Source organism: Psammomys obesus, unplaced genomic scaffold (genome assembly GCF_907164565.1).
Source record: "Psammomys obesus unplaced genomic scaffold, mPsaObe1.curated_primary_1811, whole genome shotgun sequence".
In the NCBI taxonomy this organism is placed as follows: Eukaryota; Metazoa; Chordata; class Mammalia; order Rodentia; family Muridae; genus Psammomys; species Psammomys obesus.
Window position 1 is genome coordinate 460,881 of NW_026594184.1, and position 23,806 is coordinate 484,686.

Below are 23,806 nucleotides of genomic sequence, written 5' to 3' on the forward strand. Positions count from 1 at the left end.
TGCTACCTTTGTGGGAGAAATTTCTCCACCAAAACTCCCAGAAACACAGTGTAATATGTAAAAAACTTGGCATATCTGTATAGACAGATATAGCAGAGATCTTCAATTCATTATACTTTACAAATTCCAAAGGGCCTATTCACTTAACCACTGCACAAAAATATGAGTGACATTAATACCACTGAATTTTAAGGGAATTTGTAATCATAAAAAATATACAAAAGTAGCTACTTAACGGAAAAAATGTAATGAATGTTGTTCATTTGCTTACCTCTGTCATCTGAATCATATGTCTGCCGTTTCTTAATCATACTGCATGGCAAAAAAATAAAGAGAAAACATTAATAATTAGGCTTCTAAAAGGGACTGTTAACTTATCCTACAGCATTCTAACACAGTACCCTTAGTCCTCACTTCTTTATATAGCACTGTTCTCAGGGCTAATACATAATACCAATATTCTTCTGAGTGTCTCACACAGGTATCTAAATCTAACTAGTTCAAAAATGAAGCCTTATATATGTGAATTCCCTATCTTTCCAAATTTGCTTCTTTTCTCTATTCTATATTTTGGCTAAGACATATCGCTGGTACTCAAAGCCAAAAATAAAATAAAATAAAATAAATAACAGTTGCTTCCTTTGTTTCAGAGGAAGCTACTCTAATCCAATTCAGTGTTTACTGAGCATACTTCTTGGGCCTAAAATAGACAATTTCTGTCTTCAAAAAATTGCAGCTCCTAGAACACATAAAAACAGCCCAATACAATGATTTCTAATATGGATGTAAGCCTGAGCACTAATGAGAGGAAACGTGTGTGAAAACCTACACACAAAACTGTCACCATCACCTTTCTCATCTACCTCAGGAGTCACACATCTATTAGTGGCCATGTTCTGAAACTAACTCTGAGATACCTTCAATTTGGCCTCCAGTTCAACCTCATCGCTACTGCCTTAGTTTCATCCCTTGCACTGTTTTTATTTTTGACTTAGTGACTGAACTCAGGTCCTTTTACATGCTACACAAGCACTCTGCTACTGAACTACCTTCCCAGTCTCCAGACTCTACCTTTTTTGTCACAATTGTCCCAGAAGACTTGAAACTAACTTTCCCTTAATCTTTTTTTCCCTATTATCTTTTCCAGAAACTGCAGCTGTATTATCATTTTAGAATCCAAATTATTCTTTTTTCCTCAATAACTTACTGGATAAATTTATACTTCAGCAAGGTTCTGGCTTCAATCTAAGCTTTTAGGATAATCTCCCTCATTTCCTTGGCTCATGTTCCCACACTTTCTCTCAGTCTGCTATATTTCTTCCATGTATCCTCACATCTATCACTGTGGAAAATCTCTACTTACATCTCAAGGTTTAAATAAATTAAACCTTTATTCAGAACATCTCAAGGCAGGACTAGTCTCCATATCTTCTGTACTCATACTGAAGTTTATACAAATAAAATCTTTTGCTCATTGTGAGGAAATTTGTTTATGTGTGCTTTACATTCAGATGGTAACTACCTCCTCTCTTGGTATCCTAGTTTACCCATACTCCTTCTTCTTTCCTTCTTGCTTAGCCCAGGACCTAGACCACAGTAGACTCTCAGTAAATTTTAGCTATTTGTCATTATCATCATGATCATGACCATCATCCAATACGTAAGCTCAAGTTCATGGTATACTAAGCATGAAGCTGACTTAGCATACCTTGTGATGGAGAGGGTTAAGACCTACCTAGAACTCAATAATTGTTGACTACACAGTATCAAGTTAAGGAGGGGGCTTGCCCATACAAACAAAAACTAGATAAATTAACCATCAATGTGAAATGTATGTGACACAACTTTCTACCTTTTGCTCTGTTGTATTATATACATCCCTCTGTTGAGTTGGTAAAGTTGTTGTCTTAGTAAAAAACTTGACATTATTTTGAGAATGATGGCTTGATTCTAAAGTAGAACAAAAGGAAATTATATACTTTTGGAAATTTATTGAATTATAATTGAAGTAGAATAAATACGCATAATTAAAATGCACAATTTCTTCATTTTTATATATTAAACTCATGAAACAATCACCAGAACCAACAAGTGTTTCCATCACAAAAATAGTTTTCTTACGCTCCTGTAACTCAAACCACTCCCTACCCAGCATTCTCACAAACTAATTTTGAAACATAAAATTTCAATTACCTTTGGCTTTTATAAGTTCTTGAGATGATTTCTGGTCAGTGATATGTGTCTTCCTTTTACAATGTGAAGGTGCTTTAAAAAAGAATTTTCTTTTTAATAATGGCCATGGCAAAAGATAAAATGACAAATATTTAAAATGGTAACTGTTTGCTACTCAGTTTTTAGAATAAGATCAAAGGAATGAGAACAGAGTCTAGGCTACATGTTTGCTCTGTTGCTGAGCAGGCATGAATGGTTGGTGTGCTGTGATCTGAACACAGCTGCTGTGTGCTGTGAGGGGATTTCACACGAGTTGCAAAGTTGTAACATGATGGTAAGACTTCAGTTTTGTTTTGGATAATGTTTTTAAATACTTAACATTGGGGATCCAAGATGGCAGCAACCAGTGTGCACCATATCTGAGAAGCAGAGGATCTGAAATTCTCAGTTTGGTGAGTGGAGGGGCAGCTGAAGCCAGAACATCCACATGAGGCTTTCTTAGCTAGAGGGAACAACATGTGAGCTGAGACAATTTAGATCAAGGTCACCTGTGGGCTTTTCTGGGGATAGAGAGTGGTGAACATTTGATACTCCTGCACTTCCCCTTGTTGTGTCTCCTCCTCCTCAGTGGAGCTGGCCCACAGTGCCCATAGCTCATAGCACAGAACTCCCTGCCTGGAGACTGAAACAGCAAAGGTGGGCCTCCTAGTTCCTCAGTGGCAACTGCCAGCTGTAACAACTTTCCTGATCTTGGGTTGTGGTACCACCCTTCCGGGTTCCAGGTCCACAAGCAGCTCTATGGCCCTGCAGGGCCTGACAGCCAGTCACTGTACTGGTCACCTAGTCCCTCAGTGGCGGGAGCCAACAGTAGAGGATACCCATATCCATTAGGCTCATCGAGCCACCCAGGTCTGTGGACCACGGTAGGGGCTCCTCAGGACCTCCCAACAGGAATCTATACCAGCCTCCCAGTTCTGCTGCTGTGGCTGGACTCCCATTGGACCTCTTTACCAGCATAAGTTCTGCAGCTGCAGCACCACTGAGCTGATTACACTTGCATCTGCCCCAACAGGTCCAAATCTGAGAGTAGAGAAAAGGGGGAACCCCTGTGCTTTTTGATTAGACCTACTAAAGAGTGAGTGCTTCTTCAAATGAGTGCTTGCAGAGCCCCAGATCCAGGGTCCCTCTAAACTAGCAGCCAGACATCGGATTTCTTACACCCAAACACCCACTGTGGACAACATAGGGATTCTTGGGACAGCGTTCTCAACACTGAAGCCCTTGTTCTGTGGGTCTACCCATGGAATCCAGGCAAAAAACTCCTGGAGCCCAGACAGCAGAATACCAGGGGTCTGTAGGTCACTGAAGTATCCAGGGAATCTGTGAATGAACATTGCACCCATGAACACCACCAGTGTCCTCAACCCCTCTTGCACCTACACCAACCCCTGCCCCACATTCCAGGCATCTACACTTTCTTGTACCCTTTTCTTCAAGGCACACATACAAGCACACACTTGCTTGCCCTCATTTGTTCTTCTGTTGCTGCGACCCTTCCTCCATTGGGTACATCTAAAACACCAACACACACTCTCAAACCAGTGGAACTCTATCTTCTTTCTGAAGAATACTCTAGACACAAAGAAAGATGGACACAGTCTGAACTACAGAATCCAGGAACAAACAGAGAAGGTTACAGATAAGCAGATGGCCAGAGGTCGGTGTAAGAACACACTCAACGAAAATCAAGACATCATGGCTTCACCAGCAATGGATACTCCAATTCATCAGAAACACAGGAAAATTATTTTAAAGCTATGCTTATTCAATTATTAGAGGCACATAAAAAGAAAACGAACAAAACTCTCAAAAATACAGCTACAAAAGTAGAGGCAAACAAAGAGGAAATGAAGAAAGATCTCAAAGAAATACAGGCAAATATAGCTTAACAGAGACACAAGTAGAGGCACAATTAATGGCATAAAGAGAAGAAAAGAACAGAAAAAAAAGAGAGAGACCATAATAGAAAAAGAAGAATCCACATTCAAACAGTTGAAGGAAATGGTGCAAGGGATGAAAACAAAATTAAATTAATAAAGAAAACACAGAGAAAACCCTGGAGCTGAAGAACTTAAAGAAAAGATCAGAAACCAGAAGCATCAGCAATAGAAGAAAAGACATGGGGAAGAGAATCTCAGGTGCTGAAGATACATGTGCAGAAATTGATTATCTTCCCTCAAAAAAGTAAAATTGGAGAAGTCTCAAACACAAAACATCCAAGAAATCAAGTACAACATGAAAAGACAAAATCTAAGAATAATAGGAGTAGATAAAAAAAAAAGATTCCAGGCTCCAATGTTCAGAAAATGCTTTCAAGTAAATCACAGAAGAAAATTTTTCCAGGGGCCAAGATGGCGGCGGCAGGAGAGCACTGTTTCTGAGAAGCGGGACAACACTCTCCTTGCAGCGACCAGGAGACTGAACTCTGGGCCCTAAAACTACAGTGATCTTGTTTCCTAGGTGAGGGGAGGCTCCCACAGCATGGGAATCGGTCGGGTCCACTCTCTGGCCACACAGCCAGAACCCGGAAGAGATCCCAGCTAACTCGGGCTTTGGATCTCTTCACTGGAGCCACAAGCGTGCATGCCCCGATCAATTTCCAAGGCTGATCGGTGGGCACAAGGGTGCCAGAGACTGAGAGTCCCAGTCGCAAGAAAACCCAACGGGGAAGCAAAGTTGCCAGACTGATCACTGGTCACCCAGTCTTTCCCTGGAAGGTCTCGCTGACCATGGGTACCTGCCGCCATCACAACTGAGCTCCCACCATGCGCAGAGAGCAGCTGCACGCCCAGCTCAAAATCCCTACTCCCTCTTCAGAGGAGGCAGGAGGGGTCCAGCAGAATCTGCCACAGACCACATTGTCTGTACCCCAACCCGAGATCGGGGCTGAGAAACCCAATCCTTTCGGGCACTCCCCCAAACACCGCCATAACCCTGCTGTGGCGGAGCTGAAGGATAAAGAGGCGCACAGCGGCTTCACAGTGCCAGAACCCCAGTGCCGCCGGCTGCTCCTAGCAAACAAACTTCAGCTCAGGATCTGGGACTGTGGTCATTCTACACGTCCTGAGACTCTCCTGGGTCCAGCACAATAAGGTCTAGCACCAAGTCCTACCACCAGCGGCCCCCCGACCCCTGGCAGAGAAACTCCAGCTCAGAATCAGGACTGAGAAGTCCCAACCCCTTCTGGCACTCCCCTGAGAGCGCCACCATAAGCTTGCCCTAGCAGAAGGGAAAGTCAGAGGGGAAGGACAGAGAGGAAGCATGCCAAGGACACAGCACCCTCTCTCCAGCTCACCCAGTGGCCCCTGGCAGAGAAACCCAAACTCTGGATCTGAGGACACTCAACCTTACCTGGTACTCTCTGGGGATCAGCAAACATAGCTTCTACCACCAGGTAGCATCTGGCAGAGAGAGCTGGGCCTGGGATCTGGGATTGAGAACACTCAACCTAACTCTTTCCCACGTTACCCTGGGACCAATCAACATAACCCCTCCTGGCAGAGGGGAAGGACAGAGAGGCAGCACACAGGAAAGTTGGACACCGAGTCCTGAGGCCACAGTGTCACAGAGCTGACTGTTAGCCTACTCGCGCATTTTCCACAACAGGACCAAATCAAAGAGTAGAGAGCAAGGGGAACCCCTGTGCATTCCAACTGGTCCTGCAAGAGAGTGAGTGAGCCTTTTAGGGAGAGTTTGCCTCAAACCCAGGGCCTCTCCACAGAAACAACCAGAAGAGATCCCTGCCACCCACACCCCTAGTGTGGGCAACATAGGGATTCTTGGGATATCAACCCCAACGTTGAAGCCTCTGCCTTGTGGGTCCACCAGTGTAATCCAGGCAAACAATCCCTGAATCTCAGACAGAACTGCATAATAGGGGCCTGCAGACCACTGCAATAGTCAGAGAATCCACGCATGCACACTGCGCCCAATAAAAGTGCATGCAAATAGCACCAGCGTCACATTCCTTACTTAGGCAAAACTGAAACCACAACGCATACTCCCAAACCTGTGAACCTCTCTCATCTTCCTGAAAAAACAGTCCAGAAAACAGAAAGAGAGGATCATAGATTGAGCTACAAACTCGAGGAACAAACAGTGAGGGTTATAAATAACCAGATGGCTAGAGGCAGACGTAAGAACACACCCAACAAAAATCAGGACATAATGATCTCACCAGCAACCCCACAAACCAATGGACAATTCAATTCACTAGATATACAAGAAAACGACCTCAAAAGTATGTTTCTCCAGCTATTAGAGGACCATAAAGATAAAATGAACAAAGCCCTCAGAGAAATAGCCAAAGAAATCGAGATGAACCAAGAGGAAACAAATAGAGCTCTCAGAGAAATGACCACGAAAATTGAGGCAAACAAAGAAGAAATAAACAAAGCTCTCATAGAAATACAGCAATTACAGCCAAAAAAGTAGAGGCACGATTAGTGATACATAGAGAGGAAACGGACAAAAAAATAGAAGCTGTCATTGAAAAGCAGGACTCCACATTCAAACAGATGAAGGAAATGGTGCAAGACATGAAAACAGAATTAGAATCAATAAAGAAAACACAAATAGAGAAAAACCAGGAGCTGGAGAACATAGAGAAAAGATAGGGCACTACAAAGGTAAGCATCACCAACAGAATACAAGAGATGGAAGAAAGAATCTCAGGAGCCGAAGATACACTTGTGGAAATTGACTCGTCTCTCAAAGAAAAAATAAAATCAGAAAAATTCCAAACAAAAAACATCCAAGAAATCAAGGACACCATGAAATGACAAAATCTAAGAATAATAGGAGTAGAAGAAAAAGAAGACATCAGGCTCAAAGGTCCAGAAAATATTTTCAGGATAATTATAGAAAAAAACTTTCCCAACTTAAAAAAGGAGATGTCCATAAACATACAAGAGGCCTACAGAACACCAAGTAGACTAGACCAGAAAAGAAATTCTTCACGTCACATCATAGTCAAAACACTGAACCTACAGAACAAAGAAAAAATTCTAAAAGCAGCAAGGGAAAAAGGCCAAGTAACATATGAGGGTAGACCTATCAGAATCACACCAGATTTCTCAGCAGAAACTATGAAAGCCAGAAGGGCCTGGACAGAAATCATACAGTCCTTAAGGGACCACAGATTCCAACCCAGACTACTATACCCAGCAAAACTTTCAATCAACATAGACGGAGAATTCAAAATATACCATGACAAAACCAAATTTAAACAATTTCTATATAGTAACCCAGCTCTACAGAAGTTACTAGAAGGGAAACTCCAAACCAAAGAAAACAACTACATCAAAGGAAACAGAGGAAATACATAACTACACAACAAAAAACCCAAAAGAATACAAGCAATGAAACTCAGTGACACCACCAACCCCACATCAAAAGTAAGTAACAATTGTTGGTCACTAGTATCTATCAACAACAACGGACTCAACTCCCCAATAAAAAGACACAGTCTAGCAGAATGGTTGTGAAAACAGGATCCAAAATTCTGTTGCATCCAAGAATACACACCTATGAAACAAAAATAAACACTACCTCAGAGTAAAGGGCTGGAAAAATGTCTTTCAAGCAAATGGTTCCAGAAAACAAGCTGGAGTAGCCATCCTAATAGCTAATAAAATAGACTTTCAACCCCAGTTAATAAAAAAAAGATAAGGAGGGCCACTATATTCTCATCAAAGGAAAAATCCACAAAGAGGACATCACAATTTTGAATATCTATGCCCCAAATACAAAAGCACCTACATTTGTAAATGAAACAATATTAAAGCTTAAATCACACATTGATCCTAATACCTTAATATTGGGAGACTTCAACACTCCACTCTCACCAAGGGACAGATCAACTAGACAGAAAACAAATAGGGAAATAAAAACACTTACAGAGTCCCTAAATCAAATGAACCTAAGAGACGTCTACAGATCTTTTCATCCAAACTCAAAAGAGTATACCTTCTTTTCAGCACCGCATGGAACATTCTTCAAAATAAACCATATAGTTGGTCATAAAGCAAGCCTCAACAGATACAAAAAGATTGAAACAATCCCTTGTATTCTATCTGACCACCATGGACTAAAGATGGACCTCAACAACAACAGAAATAACAAAAAGCCTACACGCACATAGAAACTGAACAACTTGTTACTCAATGACAGTTGGGTTAAGGAAGGAATAAAGAAAGAAATCAAAGACTTCCTAGAATTCAATGAAAATGAAGGCACAACATACCCAAATTTAAGGGGCACATTGAAAGCAGTGCTCAGAGGAAAATTTATAGCACTAAATGCCTGCAAGAAGAAATTCGTAACATCACATACAAACAACTTAATGGCCCAACTGAAAACCCTAGAAAAAAAAGAAGCAGATACACCCAAGAGGAGCAGATGGCTGGAAATAATCAAACTCAGGGCTGAAATCAATCATTAGAAACAAATAAAACTATTCAAAGAATCAATGAATCAAAAAGCTGGTTCTTTGAGAAAATAAACAAGATAGACAAACCCTTAGCCAAACTAACTGAAAAGCAGAGAAAATCTATCCAAATCAGCAAAATCAGAAATGAAAATTCTGACATAACTACAGACACTGAGGAAATTCATACAATCATTAGGTCATAGTACAAAAGCTTAAATGCCACAAAATTTGAAAACCTAAATGAAATGGACAATTTTCTTGATAGATTCCATCTTCCAACATTAAGTCAAGATCAGGTAGAAAGACTGAATAGCCCTATATCTCCCAGAGAAAATGAAGCAGTCATTCACAGTCTCCCCTCAAAAAAAAAAAAAAAAAAAAGCCCTGGGCCAGATGGTTTCAGCACGGAATTCTACCACACCTTCAAAGAAGTGCTAACACCAATACTCCTCAAAATATTCCACAAAATAGAAACAGAAGGTATATTACCAAAATAATTCTATGAAGCAACATTCACCCTGATACATAACCACACAAAGACCCAACAAAAAAAGAGAACTTCAGACCTATCTCTCATATGAACATTGACGCAAAAATACTCAATAAAACTTGCAAACCGAATCTAAGAACACATCAAAGATATCATCCACCATGACCAAGTAGGCTTCACCCTAGGCATGCAAGGGTGGTTCAACATATGAAAATCCATCAATTTAATCCACCACATAAACAAACTGAAGGAGAAAAACCACATGATCATCTCCTTAGATGCTGAAAAAGGATTTGACAAAGTACAACACCCATTCATGATTAAAGTCTCGGAGAGATCAGGAATACAAGGCACATATCTAAACATAGTAAAGGTGATATACAGCAAGGCTATAGCCAACATCAAACTCAATGGAGAGAAACTTAAATCAATCCCACTGAAATCAGGGACAAGACAAGGCTGCCCACTCTCTCCATATCTCTTCAACATAGTAGTTGAAGTCCTAGCCAGAGCAATAAGACAACTAAAGGAGATCAAGGGAATACAAATCAGAAAGGATGAGGTCAAAGTGTCACTCTTTGCAGATGATATGATAGTATATATGAGCGACCCCAAAAATTCAACCAGAGAACTCCTCCAGCTGATAAACACCTTCAGCCAAGTGGCAAGGATACAAAATCAACTCAAAAAAATCAGAAGCCCTCCTGTATACCAAAGACAAAAGGGCCAAGGAAGAAATTAGGGAAACAACACCCTTCACAATAGCCACTACTAACATAAAGTACCTTGGGGTGACACTAACCAAGCAAGTGAAAGACCTGTTTGAGAAAAACTTCAAGTCTCTGAAGAAAGAAATCAAAGAAGATATCAGAAGATGGAAAGATCTCCCGTGCTCATGGATTGGTAGGATTAACATTGTGAAAATGGCCATCCTGCCAAAAGCAATCTACAGATTCAATGCAGTTCCCATTAAAATACCAACTCAATTCTTTACAGATGTTGAAAAAATGATTCTCAGCTTCATATGGAGAAACAAAAATCCCAGAATCTCCAAAACAATCCTGTACAACCACAGATCATCTGGAGGTATCTCCATCCCCGATCTCAAGTTGTACTACAGAGCAATAGTAATAAAAACTGCATGCTATTGGCATAAAAACAGAAAGGAGGATCAATGGAACCACATAGAAGTCCCATAAATAAACCCACACACCTATGAATACTCGATTTTTGACAAAGAAGCCAAAACCATTCGATGGAAAAAAGACAGCATCTTCAACAAATGGTGCTGGTCCAACTTGATGTCTACATGCAGAAAAATGAAAATAGATCTATATTTATCACCCTGCACAAAACTAAAGTCCAAGTGGATCAAAGACCTCAACATAAAACCAGATACTCTAAATCTGTTAGAAGAAAAATTGGGGAACAGCCTAGAACTCATTGGCACAGGAGACAACTTCCTGTACAGAACACCAAAAGCACAGGCTCTAAGAGCAACAATCAATAAATGGGACCTCATGAAACTGAAAAGCTTCTGTAAAGCAAAGGACACTGTCATCAAAACAAAACGCCTGCCTACAGATTGGGAAAGAATCTTCACTAACCCTTTATCTGACAGAGGGCTAATATTGAGTATATACAAAGAACAAAGAAGCTGAAAAGCAGCAAACCAAGTAATCCACTTAAAAAATGGGGAACAGAACTAAACAGAGAATTCTCTATAGAGGAATATCAAATGGCAGAGAAACACTTAAAGAAATGCTCATCCTCATTAGCCATCAGGGAAATGCAAATCAAAAGGACCCTGAGATATCACCTTACACCCATCAGAATGGCCAAAATGAAAAACTCAAGGGACAACACATGCTGGAGAGGTTGTGGAGAAAGGGGAACCCTCCTCCACTGGTGGTGGGAATGTAAACTGATACAACCACTCTGGAAATGTATCTGGTGCTTTCTAAGACAATTAGGAATAGTGCTTCCTCAAGACCCAGCTATACCACTGCTAGGTATATACCCAAAGTTTGCTCAAGTACACAAAAGAGATATTAGCTCAACCATGTTTATAGCTGCTTTATTTGTAATAGCCAGAACCTGGAAACAACCCAGATGTCCATCAACGGAGGAATGGGTACAGAAATTGTGGTATTTTTACACAATGGAATACTACTCAGCAATCAAAAAGGAGGAAATCATGAAATTTGCAGGCAAATGGTGGGACCTAGAAAAGATCATCCTGAGTGAAATATCCCAGAAGGAGAAAGACAAACACGGTATATACTCACTTATATAGACCTATAAGATATGATAAACATAATGAAATCTATACACCTAAAAAAGATAATCAAGAGAGCGGACATGGGGTATGATTATCAATCCTCGTTTTGAAAGACAGATGGGATGCACATTAAACATTGACAGGAGTCTACTGAGCGCATTTGAAAAACTCTAACTAGCAGTGTTTTCAAAGCAAAGACTCATGACCAAACCTTTGGCAGAGTTCAGGGAATCATAAGAAAGAAGGGGAGTTAGTATGATGAGGAAAGGATAGGAGTTCCACAAGGACCAAACATATCTGGGCACAAGGTCTTTTCTGAGACTGACATGCAACCAAGGACCATGTATGAATGTAACCTAGAACCTCTGCTCAGATGTAGCCTGTGGTAACTCAGTAACCAATTGGTTTCCCATAGTGAGGGGAACAAGGACTATTTCTAACAGGAACTCAATGACTGGCTCTTTGGCCTCCCCACCCCCCAAGGGAGGAGCAGTCCTGTTAGGCCACAGAGGCGAGCTTTGCAGCCAGTCCTGAAGATACCTGATAAAACAGGATTGGATGAATGGGGAGGAGGTCCCCCCATCAGTGGACTTGGAAAGGGGCAGGCTGGAGATGAGGGAGGGACGGTGGGTTTGGGAGGGCATGAGGGAGCGGGATATGCCTGGGATACAGAGTTAATAAAATTTAACTGATAAGAAAAAAATAAAATTAAAAAAAGAAAATTTTCCCAACTTAATGCATGCCCATAAATATACAAGAGGCCTACAGAACACCAAATAGACTAGACCAGAAAAGAAATTCCTCATGTCACTCCATAGTCAAAACACTAAATCTACAGAAGAAAAAATATTAAAGGCAGAGAATGAAAAAGGCCAAGTAATACATAAAGGCAGACAAATCAGAATCACAAGAGACTTCTCAGCAGAATCTATGAAAGCTAGAAGAACCTGGGCAAATGTCATGCAGACTTTAATGGACCACAGACGCCAACCCTGACTACTAAATCCAGCAAAGCTTTCGGGACATAGATGGAGAAAACAACATATTACATGAAAAAATTAAATTTACTCAATATTACACAGCAACACAGCACTACAGAAGATACTAGAAGGAAAACTCCAATCCAATGAAACAACTGTACCCAAGAAAACACAGGATACAGATAATTTCACAACAAAAAATTAAAAGAAAACAAGCAATGAATCACAGTAAGACCACCATCTCCACAATAAAATGAACTAACATTCATTGGTCACTATTACCTCTCAACATCAATGGACTCAACTCTCCAATAGAAAGAAACAGACTAACAGAATGGTTCCAGAAACAGTTTCCAACACTCTGCTGCATGCAAGAAACATACCTCTGCAACAAAGAGAAAAACTAACTCAGATTAAGGGACTGGAAAAATGTTTTTCAAGCAAATGGACCCAGAAAACAAGCTAGAGTAGCTATCCTAATATCTAATAAAATACATTTTCAACCAAATTTAATCAAAAAAGATGAGGAGGGGAACTTCATTCTCATCAAAGGAAAAATCTACCAGGATGACATCACAATCCTGAACATCTATGCCCCAAATAGAACAGCACTTACATTTGTAAATGAAACATTATTAAAGCTGAAATCACATATCTATCTTCCACCTTAGTAGTGGGAGACTTCAACACTCCACTCTCACCAAGGGACAGATCATTTAGACAGAATCTAAATAAGGAAATAAAGGCATTTACAGAAGTCCTAAATCAAATGGACCTAATAGATGTCTACAGAACATTTCACCCAAAATCGAAAGAGTACAACTTTCCAGCTCCTCGCGGAACCTCCAAGCATATAGTTGACACAAACCAAGCCTCAACAGATACCAGAGGATTGAAATATTCCCTTGTATCCTAAGTGATCACCATGGACTAAAGCTGGACCTCAACAACAACACAAATTAAAAAAGAAAAGCTTACACACACATGGAAACTGAGAAACTAGCTACTCGATGACAGCTGGGTTAGGGAAGAAAGAAAGAAAGAAATCAAAGACTTCCTAGAATTCAATGAAAATAAAGGCACAACATACCCAAATTTGTGGAACACATTGAAAGCAGTGCTAAGAGGACTAAGTGCCTTTAAGAAGAAACTTGAAACATCTCATACAAACAAGTTAATGGCTCACCTGAAAGCCCTAGAGAAAACAGAAGCAAACACACCCAAGAGGAGTAGACAGCAGGAAATATTCAAGCTCAGGGCTGAAATCAATAAATTAGAAACAAATAAAACAATTCAAAGAATCAATGAAACCAAGAGATGGTTCTTTGAGCAAACCAACAAGATAGACAAACCTTTAGCCAAATGAATTAAAAGGCAGAATAAAAAAAAAAAACTATCCAAATCAGCACAATCAGAAATGAAAAGGGGGACATAACAGCAGACACTTAGGAAATCCAAACAATCATTAGGACTTACTTCAAAAAGCCTATATGCCACAAAATTTGAAAATCTAAAGGAAATGGACAATTTTCTTGTTAGATTACCAAAATTAAATCAAGATCAGATGGAATAGTCTTACATCCCCCAAGGAAATAGAAGCAGTCATCAAAAGTCTCCCTTCTAAAAAAGCCCAGAGCCTGATGGATTCAGGGCAGAATTCTACCAGACCTTCAAAAAACAGCTAATTCCAATTCCCCCAATTCTCTTCAAACTATTCCACAAAATAAAAACAGAAGTATCATTACCAAGCTCATTCTATGAAGCTACAGTCTGGATACCTGAACCACACAGGCATACAGGGGTGGTTCAATATACAGAAATCTATCAATGTAATCCACCATATAAACAAATTGAAGGAGAAAATCCACAGTGATCATTTCCTTAAATACTGAAAAGTCCAACACCGATTCATGTTTAATGTCTTGGAGAGATCAGGGATACAAGGCACATACCAAAACATAGTAAAGACAATACACAGCAAGCCTATAGCCAATATGAAACTAAACTGAGAGAAAATTAAATCAATCCCCCTGAAATCAGGTAAAAGGCAAGGCTGCCCACTCTCTCCTTATCTCTTCAAAATAGTACTTGCAGTCCTAGCTAGTGAAATAAGACAACTAAAGGAGATAAAGGGGATAAAAATCAGCAAAGAATAAGTCAAAGTATCACTATTTGAGATGAACAATCCCAAAAATTCAACCAGAGAATGTCCTCAGCTGATAAACACCTTCAGCAAAGTGGCTGGATACAAAATTAACTCAAAAAATCGGAAGCCTTCCTGTATACAAAAGACTCAAGGGCCAAGAAAGAAATTAGGCAAACAACACCTTTCACCATAGCCACAAAGTACATAGAGTACCTTGGTGTGACTTTAACCAAGCAAAGGAAAGAACTGTTTGAAAAAAAAAAAAAAAACTTCAAGTCTCTAATGAAAGAAATTGAAGAAGATATCAGAAGATGGAAAAATCTCCCATGCTCATGGATAGGTAGGATTAACATAGTGAAAATGGCCATCCCGTCAAAAATCAATCTACAGATTCTAAATACCAACACAATTCTTTACAGACCTTGAAAGAAAAATTCTTCATATGGAAAAACAAAAAAACCAGAATTGCCAAAACAATCCTGTGCAACAGAAACAATAGATCTGGAGTTATCTCCATCTCTAATATCAAGCTATACTACATTGCAATCGTAATAACAACTGCATGGTATTGGCATAGAAACAGACCAAATAGAAGACACAGAAATAAATCCATACACCTATGGATAATTAATTTATTTTTGGATACTTGATTTTTGACAAAGAAACCAAAACCATACAATGGAACAAAAACAGTATCTTCAACAAATGGTGCTGCTCTAGCTGGATTTCTACATGCAGAAAAATGAAAATAGATACATATTTATCACCCTGCACAAAAATAAAGTCCAATTGGATGAAAGACCTCAACATAAAACCAGACTCACTAAATTAGTTAGAAAAAAAAAAGTGGGAAAGAGCAGAATACTCGTTGGCACAGGAGACAACTTCAGGAACAGAACACCAACAGCACAGGCTCTAAGATCAACAATCAATAAATGGGACCTCATGAAAATGAAAAGCTTCTGTAAAGCAAAGGACACTGTCGTCAGAACAAAATAACAGCCTACAAACTTGGAAAGGATCTTCACCAACCCTGTATCTGACAGAAGTTTAATATCCAAACTATCTAAAGAACTCAAAAAGTTTAAAATGCAACAAATCAATTAATCCAATTTAAAAAATGGGGTACAGAGCCAAACAGAGAATTCTTTGTAGAGGAATATAGAATGGCAGAGAAACTCTTAAAGAAATGCTCAATGTCCTCAGTCACCAGGGAGATGCAAATCAAAACAACCCTGAGATTTCACCTTACACACATCAAAATGGCTAAGATCAAAAACTCAAGTGACAGTGCATGCTGGAGAGGTTGTGGAGAAAGGGGAACCCTCCTACATTGATGGTGGGATTGTAAACTTTTAGAAACACTTTGGAATTCAATCTGGTGCTTTCTCATGATCCAGCTATACCACTCCTAGGAATATATCCAAAATATGTTATAGTACACAACAAGGACATTTGTTGAACCATGTTCATAACAGCTTTATTCTTAATAGCCAGAACCTGGAAACCTAGATATCCCTCAACAGTGGAATAGGTACAGAAATTGTGGTACAATTACACAATAGAATACTGCTTAACAATTAAAACCAGGAAATCATGAAATTTGCAGGCAAATAATGGGACCTAGAAAAGATCATGCTGAGTTAGGTATCCTAGAAGCAGAAAGACACACATGGTCTATACTCACCTATAAGTGAATACTAGACCTATAATATAGGATAAACCTACTAAAATCTGTACACCTAAAGAAGCTAAGCATAATGGAGGTCCCTGGTTAAGATGATCAATTATCACGCTGAAAGAGAAAATAGGAAATACTACAGGATCCTACCACAAAGGGCCTCTGAAATACTCTATCCAGCAGTGTATCAAAGTAGATGCTGAGTCCCATAGCCAAACTTTGGGCATAGTTCAGGGAATCTTATAAAAGAAAGAGAAAATAGAAAGACGTGCAGGGTATAGGAGCTCCACAAGGAGAGCAACAGAACCAAAAAATCTGGGCACAGGGGTCTTTCTGAGACTGATACTCCAACTAAGGACCATTCATATATTTAACCTAGAACCCCCTGATCAGATTTTGCCCATGGAAGCTCAGTACCCAATTGGTTACCCTAGTAAGGGGAACAGAGTCTGTCTCTGACATCAACTCAGTGGCAAGCTCTTGGAACACCCATCTCCCCTCCCCCCGTAGGGAGATCAGACTTGACAGGCCACAGAGTAGCCAGTCCTCATGAGACCTGATAAGCTAGGGTCAGATGGAAGAGATGGAAGGGGAGGAGAAACTCCCCTATCAGTGGTCTTGGAGAGGGACTTGGAGAGGGTCATGGGAGATTGGGTGGGATTGGGAGAGAATGAGGGAGGGATCTACAGATGGGATGCAAAGTGAATAAACTGTAATTAATATAAAAATAAATATTTAATTAAAAAAAGAAAAGGGAAAATATTTAGCATTTTAATACATCTGCTTCTTTATGTTTAACATATTATAAAATAAACATAGCTGTACTGGACAGCATTTCATGTTTATTCATATATAACAGTTATTCAAACACTTGCTTTCCTTAGAAAGGAACAAGAATATTCTTTTGGAACAAAATGTGCAGGAACCTCTGTAATTCCACAATAAAAACTAGTGAAAGATAACACTAGTTAAAAAAAAAAAAAACCAGAGACTAGACCTCAGCTTCAGAAATATATGTGTATAAAGTATTTCTTCTGCCATTGATATGACTCCCTACTGTATGTTTCAAAAGATCTAAACCAAAGGGAGTACAAGGTGCAGAAAGCACATTGGGATGGCTATTGGTCCTCCTTAGGTTCACAGGGCCAGAGGACTCAAAGACTTCAGTAGACTCTTCATTCAGTACTAAGGAAGGATAGTTTCATTAGTGGAACAAAGGGCGTAGAGGTTCCCCCTCTTCCATGTAGATACAGCTATGGAGGAACATCTTGGTGGGTAGCAGCATCATAGATTGCAGCCCCAGAGGCATAGACTGGAGAACTACCTCTGGATCTTATTAGAAATAGAAAGGTACAGAGGTATGTTAGGAGTCAGGGACTTGGGAAAATCACTGTTATGAATTGGACTTAGAGAGTTGTGAGCTGCAAATGTGGTCTAGTCTACCTGGTGAGTGTGAAGAGAGCAACACCAACTGAAGATTAGGGTATCTAATCCACAGGGCACAGGGACTTTGACACTGTTCAAAAACATTACCAAAATTAAACCAATGAATTGAATTAGATACAATATTTTTTTTTGTATTATAAGCAGAAGAGAACTTTACCAATTCCATCATTTGACGGAAAAGGATAGAGGCCTTTTCCACGTTATTAGCAGAAGAGCTCACCAAACCCAGCATACCCAATAATTACTAATTTGTAATAATGAAAGTTCAATTACATTTTAGTTTGACGGGTTCATAAAACAGTTTCTGGTCTGAAACACTTTTCTTCCTTAGGTCCATTGAAGTCACTAAAAGAAAAGTCAATTGAGTTAACAGAATTGCCAACATCAGAAAACAGAAAATATTAAAAAGGCCACTGATTGCTACTGAGTTGGGCTTCCCTAAAATAACTAGTGGAGCAAGACTGAGCAACACTACGTTGTTGAAAAATGTATATAGTAAATAAATATCACTATTTCTAGTGATGAACCTGCCACTATAGTTAAAGGAGGAGCAGGGTTAAGAAAGCACATTGTTGCTGGCCAGTGTTGGTGCATGACTGTAATCTCAGCACTCAGGAGGCAGAGGCCAGCCTGGTCTACAAAAGTGAGTTCCAGGGTAGACAGGGCTGTTACACAAAGAAACACTGTATCAAAATACAAACAAAAAAGAAAAAAGAAAACAAATGAAGCATATTGGCAGTTGTCTTGATTCTTCTTGACTCCAGGGCCACAGCTTCAGAAACATCAGTAGAACCCCTGTTCAGCAATATATGATAGACTTCCACATGAAACAAAGACTCAGGGTGAACTTTCCCTGAAAGGTCCAGGTGCTGAGAAAGAGGTGTCAGCAGAGTCTGACACTTAAGATCTGACCCTGGATCTTCTTGAGACAGAACAGAACAGAGACAAATCCATAGTAATGGGAGCTCTGCTTTGAGATAGGCTTAGAAAGTTGTCATCTGAAAAAAAAAAATCGAGCTATCATCTGTAGCAGTGTGAAGAGAACAGCACCAATTGACTAATATAGAGGACCACAAAAGGGGTGATTCAAAAGCACTATAGTGGATAAGTCATTTTAAGCAGTAGAGATCATTACCGAATATGACTTAATGAATTTATAACAAGGTAAATAAATTGAATAAGGCAATTATTAAAAACAATCATATTTCAATTACATTTTGGGTCTAGATTTTCTTCCTTCAGTTTCCAGTCAGCAACACTTGTTCTCTTAGTATTTGGATAATGATCTTAAAGAAAAAAAAAGACAACAATTTAAAAAACAGAAATGATAAATTGACCAATATTAAAATGACAACAGACTAACTACTCATCACTTGGGCTTTGCCAAAAAGACTAGAGAACATGAGTGGATATAAACAAAACAAAATATTTTTTCTGTGAGGAATGTTGTGACATGTTAATGTAGGTGGCAAAAACATAAAGCCAAAGGAAGGGCAGGACTGAGAAAGGGCACTGGTTGGGGTCTAAGCTCATATTAGGTTTCCAGGGTCCCAGGCTTCAAAGGTATTCTTAGACCTTCTGTCAGCAACTTAGCAGCTGAGTTCACCACGCAGAAAAAATAAGTTAGACGTAAACTCTTTATGCTAAGCAGAGCTTCTGAACGTTGGGTAACAGTAGCAGAGACTAAATGACTGCCTCACTTCTCAGTAGAGGTGAAAATGCATAGAGGCAAGTTCAGTAGCAAGGAGTACAGGGAAGGCAGGAGATTATTGTTCCTAATTGATTTGGAGAGTTGTGTTCAGGAAACGTAAGTCTACCCCACTCTGAGAATGTGGAAAGAGCAATGCTGATTGGGTAATTAGGGAATGTAGCCCAGAGAATGACAGAAAAGGTAACAGTTAATAACTATTTCCCCCAAAATACACCATTGCTAGATGATGGAGGATTTTCTGCATTGTATGCAATAGAGATCAATACCAATTCCAGTAGTCCCATAAATTAATAATTTCTAAGCAGAAAATTGCAATTACATTTTGCTTGTAGAAGGTCGTGAATGAATTTCTCAGTAACAAAATTTGTTCTTTTTCTCCTTGATAGATGATCTTGAAAAAAAAAAAGACATTTCTTTTTAACAATGGAATTGACAAACGGATACAATGACATATAAATATAGCAACTGATTACTTGTCAACTGGGGTTTTCATAGACACTCATAGTGGGGGAACACTCTCTTGCTACAGAAACTGTATGTGATGAATAACATTTCTATGGTCTTAAAAATAACAGATAGATACAGTAGGTCTCAAAACCTCAGAGCCAGAGGAGGACAGAATTGACAAAGTCCATTAGCAGGATGCTTGATACTGTATGGTTCCCAGAGCTCAGATTTCATAAACGTTAGCAGAGCATCCACCTGAGGAAGGAGAATTCTCAAGATAAATAAAATATTTGGAGGCAAAACTGAGATGGAGGCAGAGCTGGTGATCAAGGAGTGGCAGCATCAGAATTGGGATGTAGGTCTATCTTGAGAATGTCATTGGTAATAGAAAGCACAAAGATGGCTTAAGTAGCAGGAGATGCAGGAAAGTTAGGGTTTTGAACTGGGCTTAGAAAGGCAAAAAAAAGAGGGCTTCCCTGCTTTGGGAGTGTGGAAAGAATAACATTTATTGAGGAATTGGGGCATCTACCACATAGGGTTGAGTAGCTGGTAACATCATCATTCATAAGCTTTGCCAAAACTACATCAACTGACAGAGAAGGAGAGAGGATTTTTTTTTTTCATTTAACAGAATAAATCCCCAAACTCTCTATTCTCACTAATGACCAACTTCCAATCATAACATTTCATTTACATTTTTGTTCACTAGATTCAGGGGATGACTGCTCAGAAAAAAATTATTTTATTTCCATTGGAATGATGATAATCTTTAAAAGAAAGAACAGACATTTATTTTTCATAGTGGGCATGACAGAATAAAATCAAGTTTACTACTCAAGTTAAGATTTTCTGAAAAGACAAGGGAAGTAAGAATGGGGAACACTTTACTGCTGCACAAACACATGTTGCAGTGAAAGCATTTCTATTGCATTTGATGTCATGTGACAAGTTGGTAAGGGGACAGTTTCCACAAGTATCAGGAATGAGAAAGGACAGTTTTCCAGGCAGGTGTGCCAAACCTTCTAATATCATGTCATATTGCTGTCATCTGCAAAATTCATACTTAAGAAATGTGGAACTGTGTTACAAATAATAACACAAAAATATTTTAATGTTTTAAGGACACTTATAGGTTTGGATTGAGCAGTGTTTGGAGCTCTCCTTGGCCACAGCTGGATGCTTCTGAGTATAAGAATGGAGTTGGAGATAAAGCCACTTTGGGAGGCAGAGGTGTTAGGCAAGGCATGGCTGCTGGAGAGGAATAGGATGAAGATCTGCCTCTGAATCACACTGGCAGTATAGAAGTGCAGAGACAGTTCAGTAGCAAGGAATGTTAGGGTTATAAATAGGGCTTGCAGAGTAGTCATCCACAAGATGAGACCTATTTCACTCTGTAGCACAGTGGGGTCAACACCAAGTGATTAGGGTAGTCTAACTCAGAAAGCAACAGAGATGGTGACACTATCACCCTCAAATACTTCATTTTGCAAGAGGACAGAGGACTCCATGCATTATACTCAGAAAAGATCACTACATTATCAAATCCAGAATTCCCACAAATAACTAACTTCTAATGATAAAATTGCAATTACGTTTATATTCCAAATTTTCTTGACTTGACTGATCCTCAGGCAAACTCGATCTCCTTGAATCTGTTGAAGAAGCTTAGGGGAGGTATTTTTAAAATTAACAATGGAGAGGGTAAATGATAACAAAAAAAATGTTAAAATGACAGCAACTACTAAATTGGGCCTTCCCAAAACAACCAGGGAAACATTATACAGTGAGGAAAGGTAAATGACAAATATATGCTTGTTGCTGTGACATGTTATTATGTGCATCAGAGGCTCAAAGACAAGGGTTAGTGAGGACTGAAAAAGAACACTGGCAGTGGTTCTGATCCTTGAGTTCACAGGGACAGAGGCATGCATGAGGAGAACCTGTGATGAGTAATCAGAAAGGATAGCTCTTCAGGTGAAACATGGATGAGATGCAGTGTGTATCAACAGGTACATATGCTAAAGAGCTGTTTCAGGTTTTCTTTGGAAATAGGATAGTAGAGAAATGGGTTCAGTCATGGGAGTTGTGAAAGTGTTGGTGTTCTGAATTGTGTTTGGAGATTTCTCAGTTGCAACACGTGGTGTAGCCTGCTCTGGGAGTGAGCATGTGGAGAGAACATGCCTGTGCAGTTAGGGAGTCTAGCCTAGAGTACAGAATATGGTAACAACTGTCCATGGGTGTTACCCATAAGACACCATTTGATGGGAAAGGATACAGGACTATTCTGCATTATGAGCAGAAGTGATAATTACCAAATCCAGTATTCCTACTAATTAATAATTTCTAATCATAACAATTCAGTTACATTTTTGTTCCAGAGATTCTTGAGATGATTTTTCCATGATGAGAATTGATTGACTAGAGGTTACTGAAGAAGCTTAAAAAAATGAGACAGACATTTATTTTTAACGGTAGAATTAACAAAATTATAAAATGTCAACTATTAATATGACCAGTACTACTGAGTGGTGATTTTCCAAAAGGTCCAAGAAAACAACAACAACATAGAAATCTCTGATGCTGTAAAACTTCATGAGGCCAATAAAATGTATCTCTTCATAGTGGCGTGATATATGAGTTTAGGTTCCAAAGGCCAAGACCAAAGGGAGGGCATTAAGAAAGCACACAGGCACTGGCTTTGATACTCAGGAGATTCTTAGGGGTGACAGGTTTCAGAGAAATCCACAGAACCTCTGGTCCACAACCTGAATGGGTGGTACACTAAGCACAAAAACTAGAAGGCAAAGGATGCTGAGCTTAGTGAGAGGTGCTGGAAGCCAAGGCACAGCCTAAAGTCTGCTCAGAATCTCACTGGTAAGGAAAGTATAGACAGCTTCACTAGCAGGGCCTGTAGTAAACTCAGTGTAATGAACTGCACTTGGGAGTTGTATGCTACACAAAGTGAGCTAGCTCGCTCACCAATGTTAGCAGAGTAATACAACTGAGTAATTACGGAGTTGATTCCAATGATCAACAGATTATGTAACATGATTTGTGATGGTAAAAGACCAGACTGATTTGCATTATAAGCACCAGATATCATGACCAAATTGAGTATGCCTACACATTTCTATTTTGTAGCCATCATACTTAAAGTTAAAATCTGGCTCAAGGCTTCCTTGGAATGCCTATAGGTCTTTGGGTTAGTAAAAGAAGCTTGAGAAGTAGAACAGCTGCTTATTCTCGTCTTGTGTTGCCCAGGCAAGCTTTGAACTAATGATCATCCTGCCTCAGCCCTTAGAGAAATGATTACAGGTGCACTACTTGTCTTCTTTTGAGAGGATTCGAGGTGACTATCACATATGATGTGTACACAAAATCTTACTGCCCTTATACTCAATGTAACAAGGTCAAATTCCTAGTGACCAGGCCTTCAAGAAAAGCTGAATGGCCACTGAGTCCATGTCAGAGACGGCCCCTGCTACACCCTTACTATTGAACCCACATGGAGACTGAGCTTCCTGTGGGCTACATCTGAGCAGTGGGTCTAGTTCTTCTCCATGCATGGTCCTTGTGTGGAACATCGAAATGTCTCTGCATGGACACCTGGCCCAGAGTTTTTCTCTCTGTTGGTCTCCTTGTGGAGATCCTGTACTCTTGAGGTTTTTCTTTCTCCCCCTTCTTTCATAAGATTGCCTTCACTGTGCCTAAAGATTGGCTATGAACCTCAGCATCTGCTTTGATACCCTGCTGGGTAGAGTCTTTCAGAGGCACTCTGTGGTAGGTTCCTGCCCTGTTCCCTGTCTTGTCCTGCTTCTGGTGTCTATCCTGTTTGCTCTTCTGAAGAGAATTCATCATCTTCCCTAGGGTCCTCCTTATTGATTAACTTCTTTAGGACCATAGATTTTAGTATGTTTATCCTATATTATATGGCTAATATCCACTTATAAGTGAATGTAACT

General features: G+C 39.6%; 1 protein-coding gene across 1 annotated transcript in view; it reads right to left on the reverse strand.

The window, feature by feature from the left end:
* Positions 1-303: 303 nt before the first annotated feature.
* LOC129684811 (fibrous sheath-interacting protein 2-like) overlaps positions 304-23,806 on the reverse strand; it is a 46,178-nt gene continuing 22,675 nt past the window's right edge. The window contains exons 9-11 of the mRNA XM_055618058.1: positions 2,194-2,265; positions 1,853-1,950; positions 304-312 (exon numbers count right to left, since the gene is read on the reverse strand). Coding sequence (XP_055474033.1) covers positions 304-312; positions 1,853-1,950; positions 2,194-2,265 — 179 coding nt within the window. The remainder of the gene's footprint in view (positions 313-1,852; positions 1,951-2,193; positions 2,266-23,806) is intronic.